The sequence below is a fragment of the Protomyctophum parallelum genome (genome assembly GCF_964188405.1).
Source record: "Protomyctophum parallelum genome assembly, chromosome: 1".
NCBI lineage: Eukaryota > Metazoa > Chordata > Actinopteri > Myctophiformes > Myctophidae > Protomyctophum > Protomyctophum parallelum.
In genome coordinates, this window is record NC_139697.1 from 104,720,900 (window position 1) to 104,747,220 (window position 26,321).

The 26,321-nt window shown below is 45.2% G+C and overlaps 2 protein-coding genes across 2 annotated transcripts in view; one reads left to right on the forward strand and one right to left on the reverse strand.

The window, feature by feature from the left end:
* Window positions 1-3,620: 3,620 nt before the first annotated feature.
* On the reverse strand, window positions 3,621-6,444 carry alg10 (ALG10 alpha-1,2-mannosyltransferase). The gene has a single exon (XM_083769580.1). It carries the CDS (start codon window positions 6,273-6,275, stop codon window positions 4,821-4,823), a length of 1,455 nt encoding a protein of 484 aa, XP_083625706.1. The 5' UTR covers window positions 6,276-6,444; the 3' UTR covers window positions 3,621-4,820.
* A 4,571-nt stretch (window positions 6,445-11,015) lies between these two features.
* znf346 (zinc finger protein 346) overlaps window positions 11,016-26,321 on the forward strand; it is a gene marked incomplete at its 3' end in the record, with an annotated part of 45,684 nt that continues 30,378 nt past the window's right edge. Inside the window, exons 1-2 of the mRNA XM_083761702.1 lie at window positions 11,016-11,114; window positions 15,690-15,793. Coding sequence (XP_083617828.1) covers window positions 11,048-11,114; window positions 15,690-15,793 — 171 coding nt within the window. The 5' untranslated portion in view covers window positions 11,016-11,047. The remainder of the gene's footprint in view (window positions 11,115-15,689; window positions 15,794-26,321) is intronic.

The following is a 26,321-nucleotide window of genomic DNA, read 5'->3' on the forward strand; positions in this document are numbered from 1 at the left end:
GAATCTATGATGACTAAAACTGAGACTAAATATACTGACAATTTCGTCAACAAATAAAAACTAGACTAAAATGTTAGGAAGGGACTAGTGGACAAGAGATCCAGTTTTATGCTGGGTTGCATGCTGAAAATAGCAGAGATTGTATATCTGCTATTTTCAGCATGCAACCAAAGTGTAAAATATGTCATTACAACGACATTAAGGCCTGTCAAAACACATTTTAGTCGACTAAATCAACTGTAGATTTAGTCGACTAAAATCGTATGACATTTAGTCGACTAAAACTAGACTAAAAACTAGAACATTCCAGGTGACTAAAATGTGACTAAAACTTTTCAGTTTCAGTCCAAAGACTATGACTAAACTAAAATAGAAATTTGCTGCCAAAAACAACACTGCTACTATACCTATACTGCTGTGGTCACTATAGGTAGATTTATGTTGACTTTCAGCTTTTGGAAAAAGGTCCTTTAAATTAGATTATATATATATTTGTTGGGGATTACATTTTAAATAGATTAGAGATGATATTTGGGTAGGTATACCCTCACAAAAAACATGCAGTAATCCTGGTCTCTAAACTGCCTCCCCCTGGCCAGCCGGGGCGCCTGATGGAGGGGAAAGGAACTGGTTGGAATAACGTGTTCCTTCCACGCGCTACGACGTCCAACCAGGGAAACTCCCCCCTGTCAGGTGTAAAAGGAGCAACTTGGACACTCAGGCATGAAGGAAGCATGAGTTCAAGTCCGTTGCTCTCCCCTTGTCCCCCATATATGGGGACTAGGTTGGTCTCCCCTTGTCCCCCATATATGGGGACTAGGTTGCTCTCCCCTTGTCCCCCATATATGGGGACTAGGTTGGTCTCCCCTTGTCCCCCATATATGGGGACTATAGGTTGCTCTCCCCTTGTCCCCCATATATGGGGACTAGGTTGGTCTCCCCTTGTCCCCCATATATGGGGACTAGGTTGGTCTCCCCTTGTCCCCCATATATGGGGACTAGGTTGGTCTCCCCTTGTCCCCCATATATGGGGACTAGGTTGCTCTCCCCTTGTCCCCCATATATGGGGACTAGGTTGGTCTCCCCTTGTCCCCCATATATGGGGACTAGGTTGGTGGAGGGTGTGTAGAGCCCAGGATCACATTAGATAATTGACACAGGGGGGAAATATGGGTTACAAAATCGTGGGATAAAAAATATATTTAAAAGAGATAGATATTTGGCCAGTAGTAGTTCCATTTGCTGAGAATCATAATTAAAATGCTGCAATCATGGAATCAGTTGATAATAGCCTATATATATGGGCATAGCAGTGGGCGTGGTTTTCTGTTTCCACTGAAAAATCGGCCATTCATTTTTCCCCATAAGAGATTTACAAAAATATTTAAAATATAAATTATTTGAAGCCTATAGAATCAAGCCATCCAGGATGCCGCTGAGGCATGACCATAAACACCTTTGATTCTGTGAAAACAATTATTTATAGGTCTATCATCATATAATTAAAAATATTCATTTTCCCCCTCTTTCTTACAGAATCAAAGGCTGTATGGTCATCATGAATCATCCGGATTCTGGATGGCTTGAATCTATAGGCTTAAAATAGATCAGATAATATTTGTGTGAATCTCTATGGGAAAAATGAATGGCCGTTTTTTCAGTGGAACCAGAAAAGCACGGCTGCCCTATCGAGTATCCTAGCCTCGCATTAGGCAGCCTTCATCTTGCTGTCATATCATACATTGTACACTAGAGGGCGACAACAGGCTTTGCTTGAGCTTTCTGTAGCATTCACTGCATGGTGTGCACTCAGGGTGTGTTTTACCAGACAAATACATTTATTACAAGGTCCATTTAATGTCCTTTTAATACTAATAATGTTCACCAAACATCAGGAATTATGAAGGAAAAATACGACAATGATGAAATGTATGATGAATGCTGTGTTCTGTTCGTTGGCTATATAATTAAGTGTCTATTTGTACGTCTCTAAATGTTTTGATGAATTGAACATTCAGAGGTGGACCCTCTTGTAAACAAGTGTAATGCTTTATTGGGTCGTCCACTCACAGCTAACAGTCTTTGTATTGAGTTTGTGCTTGAAATGTACTGGAATTCTGCAAACTAAATATTTTAATCAATCAATCAATCAAACAAACAAATAAAGCATTTCTTAAAGTATTTATTTAAAGACGGTTACGCCGCGGACAAAGCCAACTCGGATCGTGACAAATCATGATAATGAACACAATGTTTTGGGCCGATCAAATCATTAGAAAGAAGAAAATAAAGGCAGGAGACAACACTATTTGTTTTGTTTTTCTTCTTATAAATTATTTGATCGGCCCCAAAACATTGTGTTCATTGTCATGATTTGTCACGATCCGAGTTGTCTTTGTCCGCGGCGTAACCGTCTTTAAATAAATACTTTAAGAAAATCCTATGGGCAGAATGCATTGGGATTCATTTCCTGGGCCACTCGTCGTTCTGAAAGGGGGAGGGACTGCGACGCTCTATGGCTGCTTAATAATGTGCACATTCCCCAACACTCAGTCTCATTTGGCCAACATTATTATGGCAAATAATCCCAGAATGTCAGTGCTGAAAGTTGCTGAAAATGAGCACTTGTGCTCAGCTACTAGCCTGGGTATTAAATACAGGATTAAAAACAACAACTAAGACATGCAGCTGCTGTGTATATCCTCCCACAGCTGCTCTATACATCTCCTTACGACAGCGGCTTACCGGATTTTGCCGTTAGCGTTAAATATAAAACCACCATTATACCCTTTTCATGTCAAGCACGCCCTAGATTAGGCATCCACACACACACACACACACACACACACACACACACACACACACACACACACACACACACACACACACACACACACACACACACACACACACACACACACACACACACACACACACACACACACACACACACACACACACACAGCAGTAATTCAAGCTCTAGTGTTACCACATCTTGAGTATTGCCCAGTCATTTGGTCATCGGCTACAAAAACAGACATACATAAATTACAAATAGCTCAAAACAAAGCTGCCAGATTAGCTCTCCAGTGTTCATGCACAGAAATCTATCATGGCTTAGGCTACTGTTGAGAATAGATTACATTCACGTATTCTTACGTTTTTCAGAAATGTATTAATGGACAAAAAACCACAGTATTTCTCTGAACAGGTTTAGCACATGTAAGAGACGAACATAAGCATAACCATATGACTAGACAAGCCAGTTCGGGTGTTTTGGTGGCACCTAAACCAAGAACAAATATTCTTAAATCTTCTATTATCTAGAGCAGTAATAGGTTCAAATGTATAATGTGTTGAAAGTGATTTTTTTGCTATGTTTTTTATTTTATATTTGATTTTACTATGTTTTATTTTGAGTTAGTGTTTGTAAACAATTGTAAGTATTGCCTTTGTTAAATGTTTGTCTGTGTCGGAAGACACACACACACACACACACACACACACACACACACACACACACACACACACACACACACACACACACACACACACACACACACACACAGCCCATGATGTTACCGGTACACCAGTGAATGCAACTGTATTTTGTTATTTTTATTAATTTATATTTATATATTTACACTCAGGATTTTAATCCAGCCAAATACAAATAAAGCTTTGTGGGTTTGAAACCTTATCAACAACGACACAGAAGAAGCAGAAACAATAATTATCAAATATCAATATCAAACGCATTCACTTCATCAATTAAACCGCAGAAAATATTGGTTTGTTTGTATAAAAATATCACAAAGAGTATAAATTCTAAGGTTCCCTTCTTCACACTATGATGGCTCAACATGTACGTAGGGGAAGGTGAACACATTTTCAACAAAGGATCACAGGAACAAAATCTTATTAAAGTAACGACTCACGAGTCAAATACAGTCTCATTAACCGTATAAGACTGTATCCGTACTGGAAAGCTTTTGCACAAAATACCAGATATAAAGGCCTACCAGATATACATCTGTTGATTGACAGCTCACAACGTTGTGAGCTTGTCAATCTGTTGATTGACAAGCTGTCAATCTGCGAGTCGTGATCTGTGAGTTTCCCCCACATTAACACAAAGTACCAAAGCATATAGCGCCTTGATGGACTGACTGGGCTTTAACTGGTTAAAGTAATGACATATAAATAACTAATTGACACCTTTGATTGTTTGGACGTAATTGATTAATATGGTTTTATAGCTCAGCGCATCTAAATCCTCCCGTCCGTCAACTTTGTGTCATAAGCTTAAAATAGCTTATTGAATCGGGGAAACAATAAAACAAAACTTTTCCAAATTCTATATCATCTTGTGGCTCTCAGGAAATACATTTACTTTCCGGGGTTACGATACTATGAAACTAGCAGATGTACCAAGATGTACAAGAAACAATGCAATGAATTGTACACGTTGCTTTTGCTATTTTTTGAAAGAGCAAAACGGTTCTCCAGTTCTCTCGAGGTTCCTACGGGGGGCTGAGGTCCCTATACGGGGGGGCTGAGGTTCCTACAGGGGCTAGTTTATTCAGTGCCAGGTTCAAAGTGGCGTCGTCACCTAATTGGAGCACGTCTTCATGTTTTGATATAATTCATTGCGTTTTCTTGTACATATTGTAGATCTGCTAGTTTTAAAACGGGGCTTAAAGTAGTGTTCACTTGCATTTTGCTAATTTTTGTTTCGTTTTTTTTCTGAAATCACGCCTCTGTCCCGTTTAGACCGTATAGGCCGCCGGCGGGGTATCTGTCCCCGTTTAGACTGCAGTTCACCACATGAACCTCTGGGTGGCGCCGGGCTCGTCGGGCCAGCGGAAGGTCCTGTTGAGGAAGACGTAGAGCGTGGCGGCGTTGACGGCGGCGTACAGCGCCATCTCCAGGAGGACCCGGGGCATGGCCGGCACGGGCGCGTGCACGCGGTACAGGAGGTACGGAACGATGAAGTAGCGGAACTCCAGCAGCCGCTGGGGCACCGTGGCGGCCGCCGCGCACGCCACGAACGCCAGGATCCAGAAGAGCGAGCGGCGCGACGACGTCACCAGCACGTCCAGGAAGTGCCAGGCGGCGTAGACGTAGGCGGGCACCAGGGCGTAGCGCGCCAGGGCGTGCCGGCGGAACACGCGGCTCCACACGTAGAAGGTGTAGTGGCGGTTGTCGGCCAGCAGGTACTCGTGTTCGTACGTGAAGCGCCACACGGCCGCCGCCAGGAGCGCGCCCAACGACAGGAAGGGGAGCGGGCGGGCGCGGAGCGCGCGCAGGAAGCGCAGCGCGCGGCGGTGGCACAGCGTGGCGGGCGCCGAGAAGAACAGGGCGAACGACAGGAAGTAGAGGAGCTGCGGCGCGTGGAAGCTCGCCTCGTGCCTGGTGCGGTCGCCGACCACGATGCCGCCGTTCAGCAGCACGAAGGCGGCGAACGCCGCGCCCACGGCCGCGTACGGCCACGCCTCCGCCAGGAACCCCTTGACGCGAGCGCCCGAGGTGAGGAAGGCGAGCGCGAAGCGCAGCACGCGCTTGGCCCCGCCCACAGACAGGGGGACCTGGGAGGAGGAGGAGTCGTCCCTCTTCTTGGCGTGCTCCTCCCTCCAGGCCTCGTCCATCTTGGCGGCCAGCAGCGTGCCGGCGCAGAACGCCGCCCACACCACGTTGGTCTGTCTGAAGAGCACGGCGCAGCCGGAGAGCAGCGCAGACGCCTTGTGGCAGCCGTACGACGTCATCAGGTACGCGAACAGCACGAAGAATGTCGAGCCCGCGTCCGTGTAGTACAGGAAGTTGAAGAAGTAGAGGACGGGGAAGGCGGAGAGCGCCAGGGCGGACAGGACGCGGCGCGCGGCGTAGGAGGCGGCGGTGGTCTTGTTGTTGTCGTGGTGGTGGGGGTGGAGCTTGCGGAGCAGCAGGTAGAGCAGGTACAGGGTCCCGGCGTTGAACAGCAGGTTGACGAAGCGCAGCATGGCCGTGGAGCAGACCACGCTGCCCGTCAGGCCGAAGAGCCACACGGCGGGCCGGATCAGGCCCACCGAGGCCAGGTAGAGGCCCGGCAGCGTGGTGATCATGGGGTCCCACTCCGAGAAGCGGCCCGCGCAGTAGCGCTGCGCCTGCGGCACGTGGAACACCTCGTCCATGTAGGGCTCACGCTGCTCCCGCGTCACGGCCGAGAACAGCAGGCAGGACACCAGCAGGTTGCTGCTGCACAGAGCGCTGAACATGTAGCCTTCGTATTTCTCCATGTTGTTGGCTTCTGATATGAAGCGCCTGAACTAAATGCAAAACTCAGTGTTTTAGTGATGAATGACAAATATACTATCTGTATGTTTTAGTGATAATAACCTGTGTTGTTGTACTGATACTCGGAGCGGCCGTTTTGTCCACGGAGCAGAGAAGCGACGACCGCCTCATCTCTTCTGTTGTTTTGTTTTAATCCACATTGCGGAAGTGACCCTTTTTGATACGTCATGACGTAATCCGTCCACTCATACATACGTGTGTTTGTGACATCACCGCGCGCTTCCCTTCACGTCGCGCGGATCTACAAGCTCACGACGCGCTGCGACGCGTCGCGTTGTGAGCTTGTACATCTGCTGCCGTGTTCTCGGGCTGTGGTGCCAGGTTTTGCCAGAGAAACAAGCGACCAGGTCTATGAAAACATTGATTGATTGATTGATTGAAATATTTATTAACAGTTTGTAGAATTTACAGTACATTTTAAGCACAAACTCAATACAAAGACTGTCAACTGTGAGTGGACGACCCAATTAAGCATTACACTTGTTTACAACAGGGTCCACATTGTTCAATTCATCAAAACATTTAAAGACATACAAACATTTAGAGACATACAAATAGACATTTCTATGTAGCTAAATTCATCATATGGGAAGCAAAAAAGGGAAAAGATACAATATACAGTGAGGGAAAATGGGGTGGGGGGGATTCAGATTTTACAGAGGCCAGTTTCGAATTGCAGCCGTCCGTAGGTGCCCTTTGAGAGCGGTTTTGAAGGAGTCAAGGGATTCACATGTCTTAATGACTGTTGGTAGGGCGTTCCACATTTTGGTGGCATAGGAGCGAAAAGAATTTAGTCCCTTGTTTGTGCCGAATCTGGGTTGTACATGGTTTGTTGCACTCCCTCTGGTGTTGTGGGTGTGGACTTCGTTTACATTAAGGAAGTATTTAGACAGGTACATGGGTATCTTGGTGGTGTATCGAATCTTGTGGACCAGACCCATTGCAAGATGCTGTACTCTGTCGACGACCCAAAGGAAACCACTATAGGCTTATTAGGGCTAGTTCATTCATAGCAGTTATGAAATAGCACTTGAAATAGCTGCTATTTCATAGCAGATCTACAGGCTCGTAACACGTCGCATGAGCTTGTAGATCTGCTATTTGTAAGGGGAGCCAGCCCCTCCTATAGGCTACAGCTTTTGTCTCCACACGTCTCAATATTTACCATTGACAATGAAAGGAGAAATTAGGTCAAATGTCCGTCAAATATGATGTCATTTTATTTTTATTTTTGCGGCTTACGCCTTTTATTGATTTTTGAAGGGACAGACAGTAGGCTGACAGGAAACGGGAGAGAGATGGGGGGATGACATGCAGTAAAGGCCGTGTCGGGTCCGGGAGTCGAACCCGCGGCACACTGCGACTGGATTACCAGTCCGGTGCCCAGACCGTTACGCTACGGCCTGGGCCAATATGATGTCATTTTGTGAGAACATTAAATTCCGTTGATAATGAAGGGAAATGTTACGTCATATTTTACATTTAGATTTTACGAGCAAATCGGCTAACCAATCACATAAATTCAGTTGTTCATCAGATGATGTATAATGATAAGAGCACCCTCACTTCACATGGGTGTGATTTTTAATACAAGTTAGGGGAAATTTAATTGTGAAATCTGTTTTAGTTTTTTTACATTCTAACAACACTAATATTATATGATGAATTCCTGTTCTGTTCTTTAACTTCATAGAAGTGTCTATTTGTACGTCTCTAAATGTTTTGATGAATTGAACAATGTGGACCCTGTTGTAAACAAGTGTAATGCTTAATTGGGTCGTCCACTCACAGTTAACAGTCTTTGTATTGAGTTTGTGCTTGAAATGTACTGTAATTCTGCAAACTGTTAATACATATTTCAATCAATCAATCAATCAATCAGTCCCTTCCTGTGGGTCTGCAGACAGAAATGTATTTTGACTATTTTGAGGATCCTTGACATGAAGATGTTGGAGAACCACTAAAACAACATTAAAGGAAACAAAACGCCGCAAAACTACCGCGAGATTCACAAGAAACTATGACAGAAAAAACCAACAAGCACCAGCGGCGCTTATAATGAGCGGACATGGCAACACTGAGCACCGTCGTCCCAAAGCCCCCAAAGCCCCCCCCATTCCTAGTTGCAGTTCAGCAGCGCTCACATCCGGTCTAAAAAGGCCCCGCCTACTGCATCCGTTCGGTCATTCCTCGAGAACACGCACACACACACACACACACACACACACACACACACACACACACACACACACACACACACACACACACACACACACACACACACACACACACACACACACACACACACACACACACACACACACACACACCAGTATCCGTATCCAGTACAGACCGGATGTGACACTGCAAACCTTCAAAGTGACATGCCGTTGTGGGTTTTTTTTGATTGATTGATTGAAATATTTATTAACAGTTTGTAGAATTTACAGTACATTTTAAGCACAAACTCAATACAAAGACTGTCAACTGTGAGTGGACGACCCAATTAAGCATTACACTTGTTTACAACAGGGTCCACATTGTTCAATTCATCAAAACATTTAAAGACATACAAACATTTAGAGACATACAAATAGACATTTCTATGTAGCTAAAGAACAGAACAGGAATTCATCATATGGGAAGCAAAAAAGGGAAAAGATACAATATACAGTGAGGGAAAATGGGGGGGGAGGGGGGGGATTCAGATTTTACAGAGGCCAGTTTCGAATTGCAGCCGTCCGTAGGTGCCCTTTGAGAGCGGTTTTGAAGGAGTCAAGGGATTCAAATGTCTTAATGACTGTTGGTAGGGCGTTCCACATTTTGGTGGCATAGGAGCGAAAAGAATTTAGTCCCTTGTTTGTGCCGAATCTGGGTTGTACATGGTTTGTTGCACTCCCTCTGGTGTTGTGGGTGTGGACTTCGTTTACATTAAGGAAGTATTTAGACAGGTACATGGGTATCTTGGTGGTGTATCGAATCTTGTGGACCAGACCCATTGCAAGATGCTGTACTCTGTCGTCGACCCTAAGCCATCCCAGCCTGTCAAAGTGGGCAGGGGTGAGGTGGGTTCGGGGGGTGAGGCCAAGTAGGAGCCTGACCAGTTTGTTTTGGGAGGTCTGGAGCCTTGTTTTAAGGGCCTTTGAGGTGCTGTGGTACCAAGAGGTGGATGCATAGTCAAAGAAACCTTGTACGAGGGCTCCTGTTTAGGTCTTCAAGGTGTTTTTGCTGACCAGTGAGGAGATCCTGTAAAGGAATCTTGTTCTTTGATTGACTTTTTTGATTACGTTGGTGGCCATTTTATCACCGGAAAGATTGGCCTCCAGGATGGAACCTAGGTAGGTAATTTGATCTTTTCGTGTGATAATATTGTCACCCACTCTAACCAAGAAGCCATCTGCCGTGCTGAGTTTACTATTTGATCCGAAGAGGATGGATTCAGTTTTTCCCAGGTGTAAGGATAGTTTGTTATCAGCGAGCCAGGTGCAGATTCTACCGAGTTGCAGAGCTGAGGGTCTTTTCAACCTGCAGTTGTTGCCGGGTTCTAATTTACTCCCTTTTTTGTACAAGGGGGTTACTTTGGCCAGTTTAAAATCTTGGGGGACCTGTCCCTGTTTGATGGAGAGGTTAACTATGTGGGTGATGACTGGAGCTATGGAAAAGGCTGAGTCTCTGAGAAATTTGGAGGGAATATTGTCATGGCCAGTGGCCTTGTGGGGTTGGAGGGCACTCAGTTTTTTAAGTACCTCCTCGGTTGTTACCATTGCCATTTTAAAATCATCTTTACAAACACCAAGGTTTTTGTAGAAGGCTTTGATGTGCTCTACACCAAAACGCCCAGAGTGGGAGGGCAGTTTGCTAACCAGCTTTGTTGCAATGTTTGTAAAGAAGATGTTCAAGTGGTTGGCTACATCGAGTTTGTCAGTGATGAGGGTGTTATTCGATTAGATGTTTATGTTAGTAAACCTGGTTTTTAGTTTCCGACCACAGCCTAGTTGATTGTTTAGTAACTTCCATAGCTCCCAAGGATTGCTTTTGATTTCCTCGGATTTATCATTGCTAAAGTTACATTTGGCTGATTTGTTCATGGCAATTACACCGTTTCTTAGCTTGCTACACTGGGCTTTTAGGTTGCACAGTTTGGTTTGGAGATCACTGTCGAAGCGCTTGCACTTGGCACTTGGGTTGTGTTGTAATTCAGGGGTGGTGTAATTTTGACGATGGAGAGGGCCACTATATTTCCACACTCACTCCCTATAGGGCCATATATTACTGTCGTAGCAAAAATAGCCGATCTACAAGCTCAAAACGCGTCGCGCTGCGACACGTTTTGAGCTTGTAGATCGGCTATTTTTGCTCTATTCGAATAGGAATCCTGAAAATTTACATTTTATGTAATTTCAAATGCCTTTAATTGTACGTGTGTTGAGCATTGAGCTACTAATTTAGACTGAAGTAATTAAAGCGGGTCATGTTTGCATGTTGTGGAATAGTAACAGCTGGAACCAACAGTATTCTGACATTAACCTGAGGGCCACATTAAGTGAAGGAGGGGGGGCCGCATGTGGCCCCCGGGCCGCCAGTTGCCCACCCCTGTGTGTAATTGCTCCTCCCCTCCCCTCCCCTCCCTCCCTGCGCGTGCGCAGTGCTGCAGGAGGCACTAGGCAGAGCGTCACAGCGCAGCGGCGTCTCTGAGCGTCTCAGCATCAACAACATGGCGGACGTCGCGATGCAGTCCAACCTGGAAGACTTCCCCGTTCTGCCTTCCGGCCTGGCCGAGGGTAAGACACACAGAGAGAGAGAGAGAGAGAGAGAGACAGAGAGACACTGAAATACACCGTGTAAACATACTGATCATAATAATATGCACGTTCTGCTGTTTGTATATACTCGGCCCGAAACGCGTCGGGACGTTGAAACGCCGCGCGGCTTGTGTGTGTGTGTGTGTGTGTGAGAGAGAGAGAGAGAGAGAGACTGTGTGTGTGTGTGTGTGAGAGAGAGAGAGAGAGACTGTGTGTGTGTGTGTGTGTGTGTGTGTGTGAGACTGTGTGTGTGTGTGTGTGTGACTGTGTGTGTGTGTGTGTGTGTGTGAGAGAGAGAGAGAGACTGTGTGTGTGTGTGTGAGAGAGAGAGACTGTGTGTGTGTGTCTCGCTGCTCTGCGTTAGCATTAGCCTCAAACGGCTAACACGTTGTAAAGAATGGATGGTCGTTGTGCTGCTGAGAATGAAAGCCCCCCCCCCTCCCCCAAGGTCGAGCGACCCACCGGCTGCAGCACGTTATTATGGATCCCAACAAACACAACCACCACCCTGCAGTCTGACAACAACCACAACCACACAGACAGAACGTGTTACCGGGCAGGCTGGTCTGGGCTGAGCTGAGCAGCACGTTGCTGCCTGCCGCACAATGTGACCCACTTTATTAGAGTGACCCCACAACCCGATAGAACCGAACCCAGTTACACACCGCTACAGTCAGTCACCCACTGAAAGACTGTGTGTATAGACCGTTTGTAGTCCTATATAATATAACCCCTTCTGACCTGAGATCAGATTTCATACGAGGGTTCCACTGGACACACACTGGTCTGATTAACCCATTCTGACCTGAGATCAGATTCTAACAAAATGTCAGTCGTTCTTCGATTTTTCTAAAAAATAGCAGACCTATGAGCTTGTAGATCTGCTATTTTTCAATAGCTAAAGCATAACATGATGCTATAACACCAAAATGGGTTCCCGTTCAGAATGGGATAAAGTGACCCCACAACCGCTGCACAGCGAGACCCGGTAGAACCCAGTTAGTTACACACGGCTACAGTCAGTCACCCACTGAAAGACTGTGTGTATAGACCGTTTGTAGCCCTATATATAATATAAAAATATATATAATAAAAAAACGGTGCAGCCGGTAGAATCCTAGTCTAGAACCACCAGCAGCAGCACACTGTTTTCGATGAATTGAACATGGTGGGCCATATTGTCATTGTAAACAAGTGTAATGCTTTATTTATGGTTTTTATCGTCCACTCACAGGCAGTCAACAGTTTTTGTGTTATTGAGGACTATTCATTTATTATAGTCCAGTTGTCGGTGAAGACTGAGGTGACCATTTTGGTCTATTTGTACTGTCTCTAAATGTTTTGATGAATTGAACAATGTGGACCCTGTTGTAAACAAGTGTAATGCTTTATGGTGTCGTCCACTCACAGTTAACAGTCTTTGTATTGAGTTTGTGCTTGAAATGTATCCTGTAATTCTGCAAACTGTTAATACATATTTCAGATCAATCAATCAAAAAAACCACAGAAAACTACAAACTGTACTATATCGAATCAACCGGGCTGTATTAATTAACACGTGTGTTTGTTTGTAGGCTGGTGTTGATGGATTGATTGATGTATTTACAGTTTGCAGAATTACAGTACATTTCAAGCACAAACTCAATACAAAGACTGTTAACTGTGAGTGGACGACACCATTAAGCATTACACTTGTTTACAACAGGGTCCACCTTGTTCAATTCATCAAAACATTAAGAGTCGTACGAATATACACAACTATATGTGACCAGTGCCAGCAGAATATGCCTCAACTCGATTTTTACAGATTACAGATTTTTACAGATTATTAAAGTACAGAATGTAAGCTTTCATATGATGTATCATTCAATGAAATTGGACAATAATTGAAGGAGATATAACCATTTTAAAATGACTGGGGCCTTTCACCCAAAGCTGAGAAAAGCCCTTTTCAATATTCACAACATTTTATCACCTTAGAGCTGGACAGAAGTGGGTGTGACAATGGGAGGGACAAGAGACAATAGGACGTTTTAGCTGTCAACAGTGCAACACTAGAAACACTGGCATGTTTAAGCCAGTAGAACAAACAATGCAATTTGTAAGGTGCCCCAATAAACCCTTTTGAAAGTACTAAGTATTAAATACTAAGTATAAGTATTCAAGTATTAAATATTAAGTTAAGTGTTCAATTTAACTTATACACTACCTGGTTGTAAATAGCTGCAGTAGCCTACACCATTTTATGCAGGTCTACTTTAAGCAATCAAAGTCAGACAATTGACCCAGTATTTTAAATAAATAAAATCGACGCATCAGGCTATGATGTTGTGCGCTTGTAGATTTGCTATTTTAATAAACAGATCTGTCCACATGCAGTCACAATGCCTGGTTTCATTTATAGTAATTCCTGTGCATTCGATGGGTGGATTCATACTACATCGGGTGTCTATTTAGTGTGCAAGGCTTACATCCGTTCTAAAGCCCACCCACTGTTTGCGCTGATTTATATACACAATACATACACGATCCGTATCCTCCCCTCACCGGATGTTGAATTAACAGTACTAACGGCCGCATTTGAAAAGACGTATCTTTTACACAATAAACCGATTTCCGACATTTCCTTTTCACTTGATACCGTTTCATAGAGAGGGCCTACACAAACGTTCTATATACCAAATGAAAGCCTGCATTTCATAGTTTACATAGTATATAACCTTTTTTAAAATGAGCAAGAAATGAGCGAGTTGTGATTAAAAGAAAAGACGTGTGATCTTGGCTCTTTGCTGGGTGCGCGAGGAAAAAAATTAAGCTAAAAAAAGGCTAGCTTCTAGCCTGTTGTTTGTTGGTGAAAGACTCCAAGCTGGGAAGTGTATTTCAGCGAGTAGCTATACGTGGTTTTGTTTATTTTCTGTAAAGTCTAAGCCAAATGCTCCTCCATACTACTATAGTTTACAAACACAAGCACCCTAATGGGCGGTGATCAGAGCGTGAAACCTGAGGACAAAGAGATTTCAGGACCAATCGTACACCACATGCAAATCTCGGAACTGCGCTCTTCTGCCCCCAAAAACTTGTTAAAAAACAAGCCCACTTTGACGTATAAATGTATACATTTCATTTGCCCAAATGAACAATCTGTTTGAATGAAAACCTTCTTCAACATTCAAACTGTATAAATATGAAAAAAAAAGAAAATCACATAAAAAAAAAAAACGAGTTTATTTATTGATTTAAGGCATGTTCATTCTGGCGACATGAGGCATATTCTGCTGGCACTGGTCACATATAGTCGAATCAGGAAATAATCATGGAGGAGGTAAAAATGGAAAATAAACATAGGCTATAGAGCGTCGCAGTCCCTCTCACTTTCAGAACAACGAGTGGCCCAGGACATGGTTTCTCCATTCATTTTCACCATAGGCAATTCCAAAAGTATTTATTTAAAGACGGTTACGCCGCGGACAAAGACAACTCGGATCGTGACAAATCATGACAATGAACACTATGTTTTGGGCCGATAAAATAATTTATAAGAAGAAAATAAAGGCAGGAGACAACACTATTTGTTTTGTTTTTCTTCTTATAGTGAAAGATTCTCTATTTATGAAAGAAATAAAAGAAGAAGAAATATTTGTCTGTTCATGCAGGGATCCTTTTAATCAAAGAAAGATAAATCCCCTTTGGGATTAAACAAGTAAACATTTACAATATGTCAACATTAATTCTTAAAAAAAAAAAAAAAAACATAGCCAATTTAATGTTTAGGTGCCCACTCTTCCTGCACCCTTGAAATGTGAAATGCCTCTGAATCTGTAGGCCTAATTTTGTTTTCCTCGTCATATGGGCCACATCTCTTTAATGTCTCGTCATATGTTCCACATCTCTTTTCAACTTGTGACAGCCAGTTGTGTACTGCGAAGGCAAAGGTTTCTGAACGTCTCATCCTCCATTTTTAGGCCCTCTGAAAATAGACGAAGCAAATGTTTGAGTCGGAAACGAATATATATTCAAAGATTTGCGCCACATTTTCAACGTTTTTTTTTTTTTATATATCAGATCTACAAGCGTATACGAGCTTGTAGATCTGCTATTTCTCAACAGCTACAGTTGCCTGTAACACAATGCTTATAACACCAACAGGGGTTCCTGACTGTCCAGGATGTTTTATAAACAAACGAATGCGGTTTATCTCCAGTGAATGAGATGACCAGAGAGCACCGTGACCCGTTTGTTTATTGTATAACTTATATTTTAACCCATTCTGACCGGGCACCCATTTTGGTGTCAGCATCATGTTATGCTTTAGCTATTGAAAAATAGCAGACCTACAAGCTCGTATCGCGCCACTCGGTGGCGCGATATGAGCTTGTAGGTCTGCTATTTTTTGAAAAATCGAAGAGCGACTGACATTTCTAGAATCTGATCTCAGGTCAGAATGGGTTCATCAGGACCAGTGTGTGTCCGGCGGAAACCTCGTATGAATCTGATCTCAGGTCAGAATGGGATAATGTATTTAATAAGGTTTCGTTGTGTTGTTTGTCTCCACAGTGAACAAGATGATCAGAGAACACAGTGAGCTGTTTTCAGACTCTCAGTGTAAGGTCTGCAGTGCTGTCCTCATTTCAGAGTCACAGAAACTCACACACTACCAGGTACTGGACACACACACGCACGCACACATGCACACGCACACGCACACACACACACACACACACACGCAAAATAACAATCAATCAGTCAAGTCACCTTAATTCCAGTGGCAGATGACCTCCCCCTGGCCAGCTGGGGCGCCTGATGGAGGGGAAAGGAACTGGGTCGAATAACGTGTTCCTTCCACGCGCTACGTCCAACCAGGGAAACTCCCCCCTGTCAGGTGGAAAGGAGCAACTTGGACACTCAGGCATGAAGGAAGCATGAGTTCAAGTCCGTTGCTCTCCCCTTGTCCCCCATATATGGGGACTAGGTTGGTCTCCCCTTGTCCCCCATATATGGGGACTAGGTTGGTCTCCCCTTGTCCCCCATATATGGGGACTAGGTTGGTCTCCCCTTGTCCCCCATATATGGGGACTAGGTTGGTCTCCCCTTGTCCCCCATATATGGGGACTAGGTTGCTCTCCCCTTGTCCCCCATATATGGGGACTAGGTTGCTCTCCCCATGTCCCCCATATATGGGGACAAGGTTGGTCTCCCCTTGTCCCCCAAATATGGGGACTAGGTTGCTCTCCCCTTGTCCCCCATATATGGGGACTAGGTTGGTCTCCCCTTGTCCCCCATATATGGGGACTAGGTTGGTCTCCCGTTGTCCCCCATATATGGGGACTAGGTTGGTGGAGGGTGTGTAGAGCCCAGGATCACATTAGATGATTGACACAGGGGTGAAAAATGGGTTACAAAATCGTGGGATAAAAATTATAATAAAAAAAACAACAACCGTATCTCTGTTATCCTGAAGATACAGAATCTCGTCCCGGTTTACTGAGACTCCACATGGAGATGGCTGTGTTTAGACTCTACGTGGAGATGGCTGTGTTTAGACTCCACATGGAGATGGCTGTGTTTAGACTCTACATGGAGATGGCTGTGTTTAGACTCCACATGGAGATGGCTGTGTTTAGACTCCACATGGAGATGGCTGTGTTTAGACTCTACATGGAGATGGCTGTGTTTAGACTCTACATGGAGATGGCTGTGTTTAGACTCCACATGGAGATGGCTGTGTTTAGACTCCACATGGAGATGGCTGTGTTTAGACTCCACATGGAGATGGCTGTGTTTAGACTCTACATGGAGATGGCTGTGTTTACTGAGACTCCACATGGTGATGGCTGTGTTTAGACTCTACATGGAGATGGCTGTGTTTAGACTCTACATGGAGATGGCTGTGTTTAGACTCTACATGGAGATGGCTGTGTTTAGACTCTACATGGAGATGGCTGTGTTTAGACTCTACATGGAGTTGGCTGTGTTTAGACTCTACATGGAGATGGCTGTGTTTACTGAGACTCCACATGGAGATGGCTGTGTTTAGACTCTACATGGAGATGGCTGTGTTTAGACTCCACATGGAGATGGCTGTGTTTAGACTCCACATGGAGATGGCTGTGTTTAGACTCTACATGGAGATGGCTGTGTTTAGACTCCACATGGAGATGGCTGTGTTTAGACTCCACATGGAGATGGCTGTGTTTAGACTCCACATGGAGATGGCTGTGTTTACTGAGACTCTACATGGAGATGGCTGTGTTTAGACTCTACATGGAGATGGCTGTGTTTAGACTCCACATGGAGATGGCTGTGTTTAGACTCCACATGGAGATGGCTGTGTTTAGACTCCACATGGAGATGGCTGTGTTTAGACTCTACATGGAGATGGCTGTGTTTACTGAGACTCTACATGGAGATGGCTGTGTTTAGACTCTACATGGAGATGGCTGTGTTTACTGAGACTCCACATGGAGATGGCTGTGTTTACTGAGACTCCACATGGAGATGGCTGTGTTTAGACTCCACATGGAGATGGCTGTGTTTAGACTCTACATGGAGATGGCTGTGTTTAGACTCCACATGGAGATGGCTGTGTTTAGACTCCACATGGAGATGGCTGTGTTTACTGAGACTCCACATGGAGATGGCTGTGTTTAGACTCCACATGGAGATGGCTGTGTTTAGACTCCACATGGAGATGGCTGTGTTTAGACTCCACATGGAGATGGCTGTGTTTAGACTCTACATGGAGATGGCTGTGTTTAGACTCCACATGGAGATGGCTGTGTTTACTGAGACTCTACATGGAGATGGCTGTGTTTACTGAGACTCTACATGGAGATGGCTGTGTTTAGACTCCACATGGAGATGGCTGTGTTTAGACTCTACATGGAGATGGCTGTGTTTAGACTCCACATGGAGATGGCTGTGTTTAGACTCCACATGGAGATGGCTGTGTTTAGACTCCACATGGAGATGGCTGTGTTTAGACTCCACATGGAGATGGCTGTGTTTAGACTCCACATGGAGATGGCTGTGTTTAGACTCCACATGGAGATGGCTGTGTTTAGACTCCACATGGAGATGGCTGTGTTTAGACTCCACATGGAGATGGCTGTGTTTAGACTCCACATGGAGATGGCTGTGTTTAGACTCCACATGGAGATGGCTGTGTTTAGACTCCACATGGAGATGGCTGTGTTTAGACTCTACATGGAGATGGCTGTGTTTAGACTCCACATGGAGATGGCTGTGTTTAGACTCCACATGGAGATGGCTGTGTTTACTGAGACTCTACATGGAGATGGCTGTGTTTAGACTCCACATGGAGATGGCTGTGTTTAGACTCCACATGGAGATGGCTGTGTTTAGACTACATGGAGATGGCTGTGTTTAGACTCCACATGGAGATGGCTGTGTTTAGACTCCACATGGAGATGGCTGTGTTTACTCAGACTCTACATGGAGATGGCTGTGTTTAGACTCTACATGGAGATGGCTGTGTTTAGACTCTACATGGAGATGGCTGTGAGACTCCACATGGAGATGGCTGTGTTTAGACTCCACATGGAGATGGCTGTGTTTAGACTCCACATGGAGATGGCTGTGTTTAGACTCTACATGGATATGGCTGTGTTTAGACTCTACATGGAGATGGCTGTGTTTACTGAGACTCTACATGGAGATGGCTGTGTTTAGACTCCACATGGAGATGGCTGTGTTTAGACTCCACATGGAGATGGCTGTGTTTAGACTCCACATGGAGATGGCTGTGTTTAGACTCTACATGGATATGGCTGTGTTTAGACTCTACATGGAGATGGCTGTGTTTACTGAGACTCCACATGGAGATGGCTGTGTTTAGACTCTACATGGAGATGGCTGTGTTTAGACTCTACATGGAGATGGCTGTGTTTACTGAGACTCCACATGGAGATGGCTGTGTTTAGACTCTACATGGAGATGGCTGTGTTTAGACTCTACATGGAGATGGCTGTGTTTAGACTCTACATGGAGATGGCTGTGTTTACTGAGACTCCACATGGAGATGGCTGTGTTTAGACTCCACATGGAGATGGCTGTGTTTAGACTCCACATGGAGATGGCTGTGTTTAGACTCCACATGGAGATGGCTGTGTTTAGACTCTACATGGAGATGGCTGTGTTTAGACTCTACATGGAGATGGCTGTGTTTAGACTCCACATGGAGATGGCTGTGTTAAGACTCTACATGGAGATGGCTGTGTTTAGACTCCACATGGAGATGGCTGTGTTTAGACTCCACATGGAGATGGCTGTGTTTACTGAGACTCTACATGGAGATGGCTGTGTTTAGACTCTACATGGAGATGGCTGTGTTTAGACTCTACATGGAGATGGCTGTGTTTAGACTCCACATGGAGATGGCTGTGTTTAGACTCCACATGGAGATGGCTGTGTTTAGACTCCACATGGAGATGGCTGTGTTTAGACTCCACATGGAGATGGCTGTGTTTAGACTCCACATGGAGATGGCTGTGTTTAGACTCCACATGGAGATGGCTGTGTTTAGACTCCACATGGAGATGGCTGTGTTTAGACTCCACATGGAGATGGCTGTGTTTAGACTCCACATGGAGATGGCTGTGTTTAGACTCTACATGGAGTTGGCTGTGTTTAGACTCCACATGGAGATGGCTGTGTTTAGACTCCACATGGAGTTGGCTGTGTTTAGACTCCACATGGAGATGGCTGTGTTTAGACTCCACATGGAGATGGCTGTGTTTAGACTCTACATGGAGATGGCTGTGTTTACTGAGACTCCACATGGAGATGGCTGTGTTTAGACTCCACATGGAGATGGCTGTGTTTAGACTCCACATGGAGATGGCTGTGTTTAGACTCTACATGGAGATGGCTGTGTTTAGACTCCACATGGAGATGGCTGTGTTTAGACTACATGGAGATGGCTGTGTTTAGACTCCACATGGAGATGGCTGTGTTTAGACTCCACATGGAGATGGCTGTGTTTACTCAGACTCTACATGGAGATGGCTGTGTTTAGACTCTACATGGAGATGGCTGTGTTTAGACTCCACATGGAGATGGCTGTGTTTAGACTCTACATGGAGATGGCTGTGTTTAGACTCTACGTGGAGATGGCTGTGTTTAGACTCCACATGGAGATGGCTGTGTTTAGACTCTACATGGAGATGGCTGTGTTTAGACTCCACATGGAGATGGCTGTGTTTAGACTCCACATGGAGATGGCTGTGTTTAGACTCTACGTGGAGATGGCTGTGTTTAGACTCTACGTGGAGATGGCTGTGTTTAGACTCCACATGGAGATGGCTGTGTTTAGACTCTACATGGAGATGGCTGTGTTTAGACTCCACATGGAGATGGCTGTGTTTAGACTCCACATGGAGATGGCTGTGTTTAGACTCTACATGGAGATGGCTGTGTTTAGACTCTACATGGAGATGGCTGTGTTTAGACTCCACATGGAGATGGCTGTGTTTAGACTCCACATGGAGATGGCTGTGTTTAGACTCCACATGGAGATGGCTGTGTTTAGACTCTACATGGAGATGGCTGTGTTTACTGAGACTCCACATGGAGATGGCTGTGTTTAGACTCTACATGGAGATGGCTGTGTTTAGACTCTACATGGAGATGGCTGTGTTTAGACTCTACATGGAGATGGCTGTGTTTAGACTCTACATGGAGATGGCTGTGTTTAGACTCTACATGGAGTTGGCTGTGTTTAGACTCTACATGGAGATGGCTGTGTTTACTGAGACTCCACATGGAGATGGCTGTGTTTAGACTCTACATGGAGATGGCTGTGTTTAGACTCCACATGGAGATGGCTGTGTTTAGACTCCACATGGAGATGGCTGTGTTTAGACTCTACATGGATATGGCTGTGTTTAGACTCCACATGGAGATGGCTGTGTTTAGACTCCACATGGAGATGGCTGTGTTTAGACTCCACATGGAGATGGCTGTGTTTACTGAGACTCTACATGGAGATGGCTGTGTTTAGACTCTACATGGAGATGGCTGTGTTTAGACTCCACATGGAGATGGCTGTGTTTAGACTCCACATGGAGATGGCTGTGTTTAGACTCCACATGGAGATGGCTGTGTTTAGACTCCACATGGAGATGGCTGTGTTTAGACTCTACATGGAGATGGCTGTGTTTACTGAGACTCTACATGGAGATGGCTGTGTTTAGACTCTACATGGAGATGGCTGTGTTTACTGAGACTCCACATGGAGATGGCTGTGTTTACTGAGACTCCACATGGAGATGGCTGTGTTTAGACTCCACATGGAGATGGCTGTGTTTAGACTCTACATGGAGATGGCTGTGTTTAGACTCCACATGGAGATGGCTGTGTTTAGACTCCACATGGAGATGGCTGTGTTTACTGAGACTCCACATGGAGATGGCTGTGTTTAGACTCCACATGGAGATGGCTGTGTTTAGACTCCACATGGAGATGGCTGTGTTTAGACTCCACATGGAGATGGCTGTGTTTAGACTCTACATGGAGATGGCTGTGTTTAGACTCCACATGGAGATGGCTGTGTTTACTGAGACTCTACATGGAGATGGCTGTGTTTACTGAGACTCTACATGGAGATGGCTGTGTTTAGACTCCACATGGAAATGGCTGTGTTTAGACTCTACATGGAGATGGCTGTGTTTAGACTCCACATGGAGATGGCTGTGTTTAGACTCCACATGGAGATGGCTGTGTTTAGACTCCACATGGAGATGGCTGTGTTTAGACTCCACATGGAGATGGCTGTGTTTAGACTCCACATGGAGATGGCTGTGTTTAGACTCCACATGGAGATGGCTGTGTTTAGACTCCACATGGAGATGGCTGTGTTTAGACTCCACATGGAGATGGCTGTGTTTAGACTCCACATGGAGATGGCTGTGTTTAGACTCCACATGGAGATGGCTGTGTTTAGACTCCACATGGAGATGGCTGTGTTTAGACTCTACATGGAGATGGCTGTGTTTAGACTCCACATGGAGATGGCTGTGTTTAGACTCCACATGGAGATGGCTGTGTTTAGACTCCACATGGAGATGGCTGTGTTTACTGAGACTCTACATGGAGATGGCTGTGTTTAGACTCCACATGGAGATGGCTGTGTTTAGACTCCACATGGAGATGGCTGTGTTTAGACTACATGGAGATGGCTGTGTTTAGACTCCACATGGAGATGGCTGTGTTTAGACTCCACATGGAGATGGCTGTGTTTACTCAGACTCTACATGGAGATGGCTGTGTTTAGACTCTACATGGAGATGGCTGTGTTTAGACTCTACATGGAGATGGCTGTGAGACTCCACATGGAGATGGCTGTGTTTAGACTCCACATGGAGATGGCTGTGTTTAGACTCCACATGGAGATGGCTGTGTTTAGACTCTACATGGATATGGCTGTGTTTAGACTCTACATGGAGATGGCTGTGTTTACTGAGACTCTACATGGAGATGGCTGTGTTTAGACTCCACATGGAGATGGCTGTGTTTAGACTCCACATGGAGATGGCTGTGTTTAGACTCCACATGGAGATGGCTGTGTTTAGACTCTACATGGATATGGCTGTGTTTAGACTCTACATGGAGATGGCTGTGTTTACTGAGACTCCACATGGAGATGGCTGTGTTTAGACTCTACGTGGAGATGGCTGTGTTTAGACTCTACATGGAGATGGCTGTGTTTAGACTCTACATGGAGATGGCTGTGTTTACTGAGACTCCACATGGAGATGGCTGTGTTTAGACTCCACATGGAGATGGCTGTGTTTAGACTCCACATGGAGATGGCTGTGTTTAGACTCCACATGGAGATGGCTGTGTTTAGACTCTACATGGAGATGGCTGTGTTTAGACTCTACATGGAGATGGCTGTGTTTAGACTCCACATGGAGATGGCTGTGTTAAGACTCTACATGGAGATGGCTGTGTTTAGACTCCACATGGAGATGGCTGTGTTTAGACTCCACATGGAGATGGCTGTGTTTACTGAGACTCTACATGGAGATGGCTGTGTTTAGACTCTACATGGAGATGGCTGTGTTTAGACTCTACATGGAGATGGCTGTGTTTAGACTCCACATGGAGATGGCTGTGTTTAGACTCCACATGGAGATGGCTGTGTTTAGACTCCACATGGAGATGGCTGTGTTTAGACTCCACATGGAGATGGCTGTGTTTAGACTCCACATGGAGATGGCTGTGTTTAGACTCCACATGGAGATGGCTGTGTTTAGACTCCACATGGAGATGGCTGTGTTTAGACTCCACATGGAGATGGCTGTGTTTAGACTCTACATGGAGTTGGCTGTGTTTAGACTCCACATGGAGATGGCTGTGTTTAGACTCCACATGGAGTTGGCTGTGTTTAGACTCCACATGGAGATGGCTGTGTTTAGACTCCACATGGAGATGGCTGTGTTTAGACTCTACATGGAGATGGCTGTGTTTACTGAGACTCCACATGGAGATGGCTGTGTTTAGACTCCACATGGAGATGGCTGTGTTTAGACTCCACATGGAGATGGCTGTGTTTAGACTCTACATGGAGATGGCTGTGTTTAGACTCCACATGGAGATGGCTGTGTTTAGACTACATGGAGATGGCTGTGTTTAGACTCCACATGGAGATGGCTGTGTTTAGACTCCACATGGAGATGGCTGTGTTTACTCAGACTCTACATGGAGATGGCTGTGTTTAGACTCTACATGGAGATGGCTGTGTTTAGACTCCACATGGAGATGGCTGTGTTTAGACTCTACATGGAGATGGCTGTGTTTAGACTCCACATGGATATGGCTGTGTTTAGACTCCACATGGAGATGGCTGTGTTTAGACTCCACATGGAGATGGCTGTGTTTAGACTCCACATGGAGATGGCTGTGTTTAGACTCCACATGGAGATGGCTGTGTTTAGACTCCACATGGAGATGGCTGTGTTTAGACTCCACATGGAGATGGCTGTGTTTAGACTCCACATGGAGATGGCTGTGTTTAGACTCCACATGGAGATGGCTGTGTTTAGACTCCACATGGAGATGGCTGTGTTTAGACTCCACATGGAGATGGCTGTGTTTAGACTCCACATGGAGATGGCTGTGTTTAGACTCCACATGGAGATGGCTGTGTTTAGACTCCACATGGAGATGGCTGTGTTTAGACTCTACATGGAGTTGGCTGTGTTTAGACTCCACATGGAGATGGCTGTGTTTAGACTCCACATGGAGTTGGCTGTGTTTAGACTCCACATGGAGATGGCTGTGTTTAGACTCCACATGGAGATGGCTGTGTTTAGACTCTACATGGAGATGGCTGTGTTTACTGAGACTCCACATGGAGATGGCTGTGTTTAGACTCCACATGGAGATGGCTGTGTTTAGACTCCACATGGAGATGGCTGTGTTTAGACTCTACATGGAGATGGCTGTGTTTAGACTCCACATGGAGATGGCTGTGTTTAGACTACATGGAGATGGCTGTGTTTAGACTCCACATGGAGATGGCTGTGTTTAGACTCCACATGGAGATGGCTGTGTTTACTCAGACTCTACATGGAGATGGCTGTGTTTAGACTCTACATGGAGATGGCTGTGTTTAGACTCCACATGGAGATGGCTGTGTTTAGACTCTACATGGAGATGGCTGTGTTTAGACTCCACATGGATATGGCTGTGTTTAGACTCCACATGGAGATGGCTGTGTTTAGACTCCACATGGAGATGGCTGTGTTTAGACTCCACATGGAGATGGCTGTGTTTAGACTCCACATGGAGATGGCTGTGTTTAGACTCCACATGGAGATGGCTGTGTTTAGACTCCACATGGAGATGGCTGTGTTTAGACTCCACATGGAGATGGCTGTGTTTACTGAGACTCCACATGGAGATGGCTGTGTTTAGACTCCACATGGAGATGGCTGTGTTTAGACTCCACATGGAGATGGCTGTGTTTAGACTCCACATGGAGATGGCTGTGTTTAGACTCCACATGGAGATGGCTGTGTTTAGACTCCACATGGAGATGGCTGTGTTTAGACTCCACATGGAGATGGCTGTGTTTAGACTCCACATGGAGATGGCTGTGTTTAGACTCCACATGGAGATGGCTGTGTTTAGACTCCACATGGAGATGGCTGTGTTTAGACTCCACATGGAGATGGCTGTGTTTAGACTCTACATGGAGATGGCTGTGTTTAGACTCCACATGGAGATGGCTGTGTTTAGACTCCACATGGAGATGGCTGTGTTTAGACTCCACATGGAGATGGCTGTGTTTAGACTCTACATGGAGATGGCTGTGTTTAGACTCCACATGGAGATGGCTGTGTTTAGACTCTACATGGAGATGGCTGTGTTTAGACTCCACATGGAGATGGCTGTGTTTAGACTCCACATGGAGATGGCTGTGTTTAGACTCCACATGGAGATGGCTGTGTTTAGACTCTACATGGAGATGGCTGTGTTTACTGAGACTCCACATGGAGATGGCTGTGTTTAGACTCCACATGGAGATGGCTGTGTTTAGACTCACATGGAGATGGCTGTGTTTAGACTCTACATGGAGATGGCTGTGTTTAGACTCCACATGGAGATGGCTGTGTTTAGACTCCACATGGAGATGGCTGTGTTTAGACTCCACATGGAGATGGCTGTGTTTAGACTCTACATGGAGATGGCTGTGTTTAGACTCCACATGGAGATGGCTGTGTTTAGACTCCACATGGAGATGGCTGTGTTTACTGAGACTCCACATGGAGATGGCTGTGTTTAGACTCTACATGGAGATGGCTGTGTTTAGACTCCACATGGAGATGGCTGTGTTTAGACTCTACATGGAGATGGCTATGTTTAGACTCTACATGGAGATGGCTGTGTTTACTGAGACTCCACATGGAGATGGCTGTGTTTAGACTCTACATGGAGATGGCTGTGTTTAGACTCCACATGGAGATGGCTGTGTTTAGACTCCACATGGAGATGGCTGTGTTTAGACTCTACATGGAGTTGGCTGTGTTTAGACTCCACATGGAGATGGCTGTGTTTAGACTCCACATGGAGTTGGCTGTGTTTAGACTCCACATGAAGATGGCTGTGTTTAGACTCCACATGGAGATGGCTGTGTTTAGACTCTACATGGAGATGGCTGTG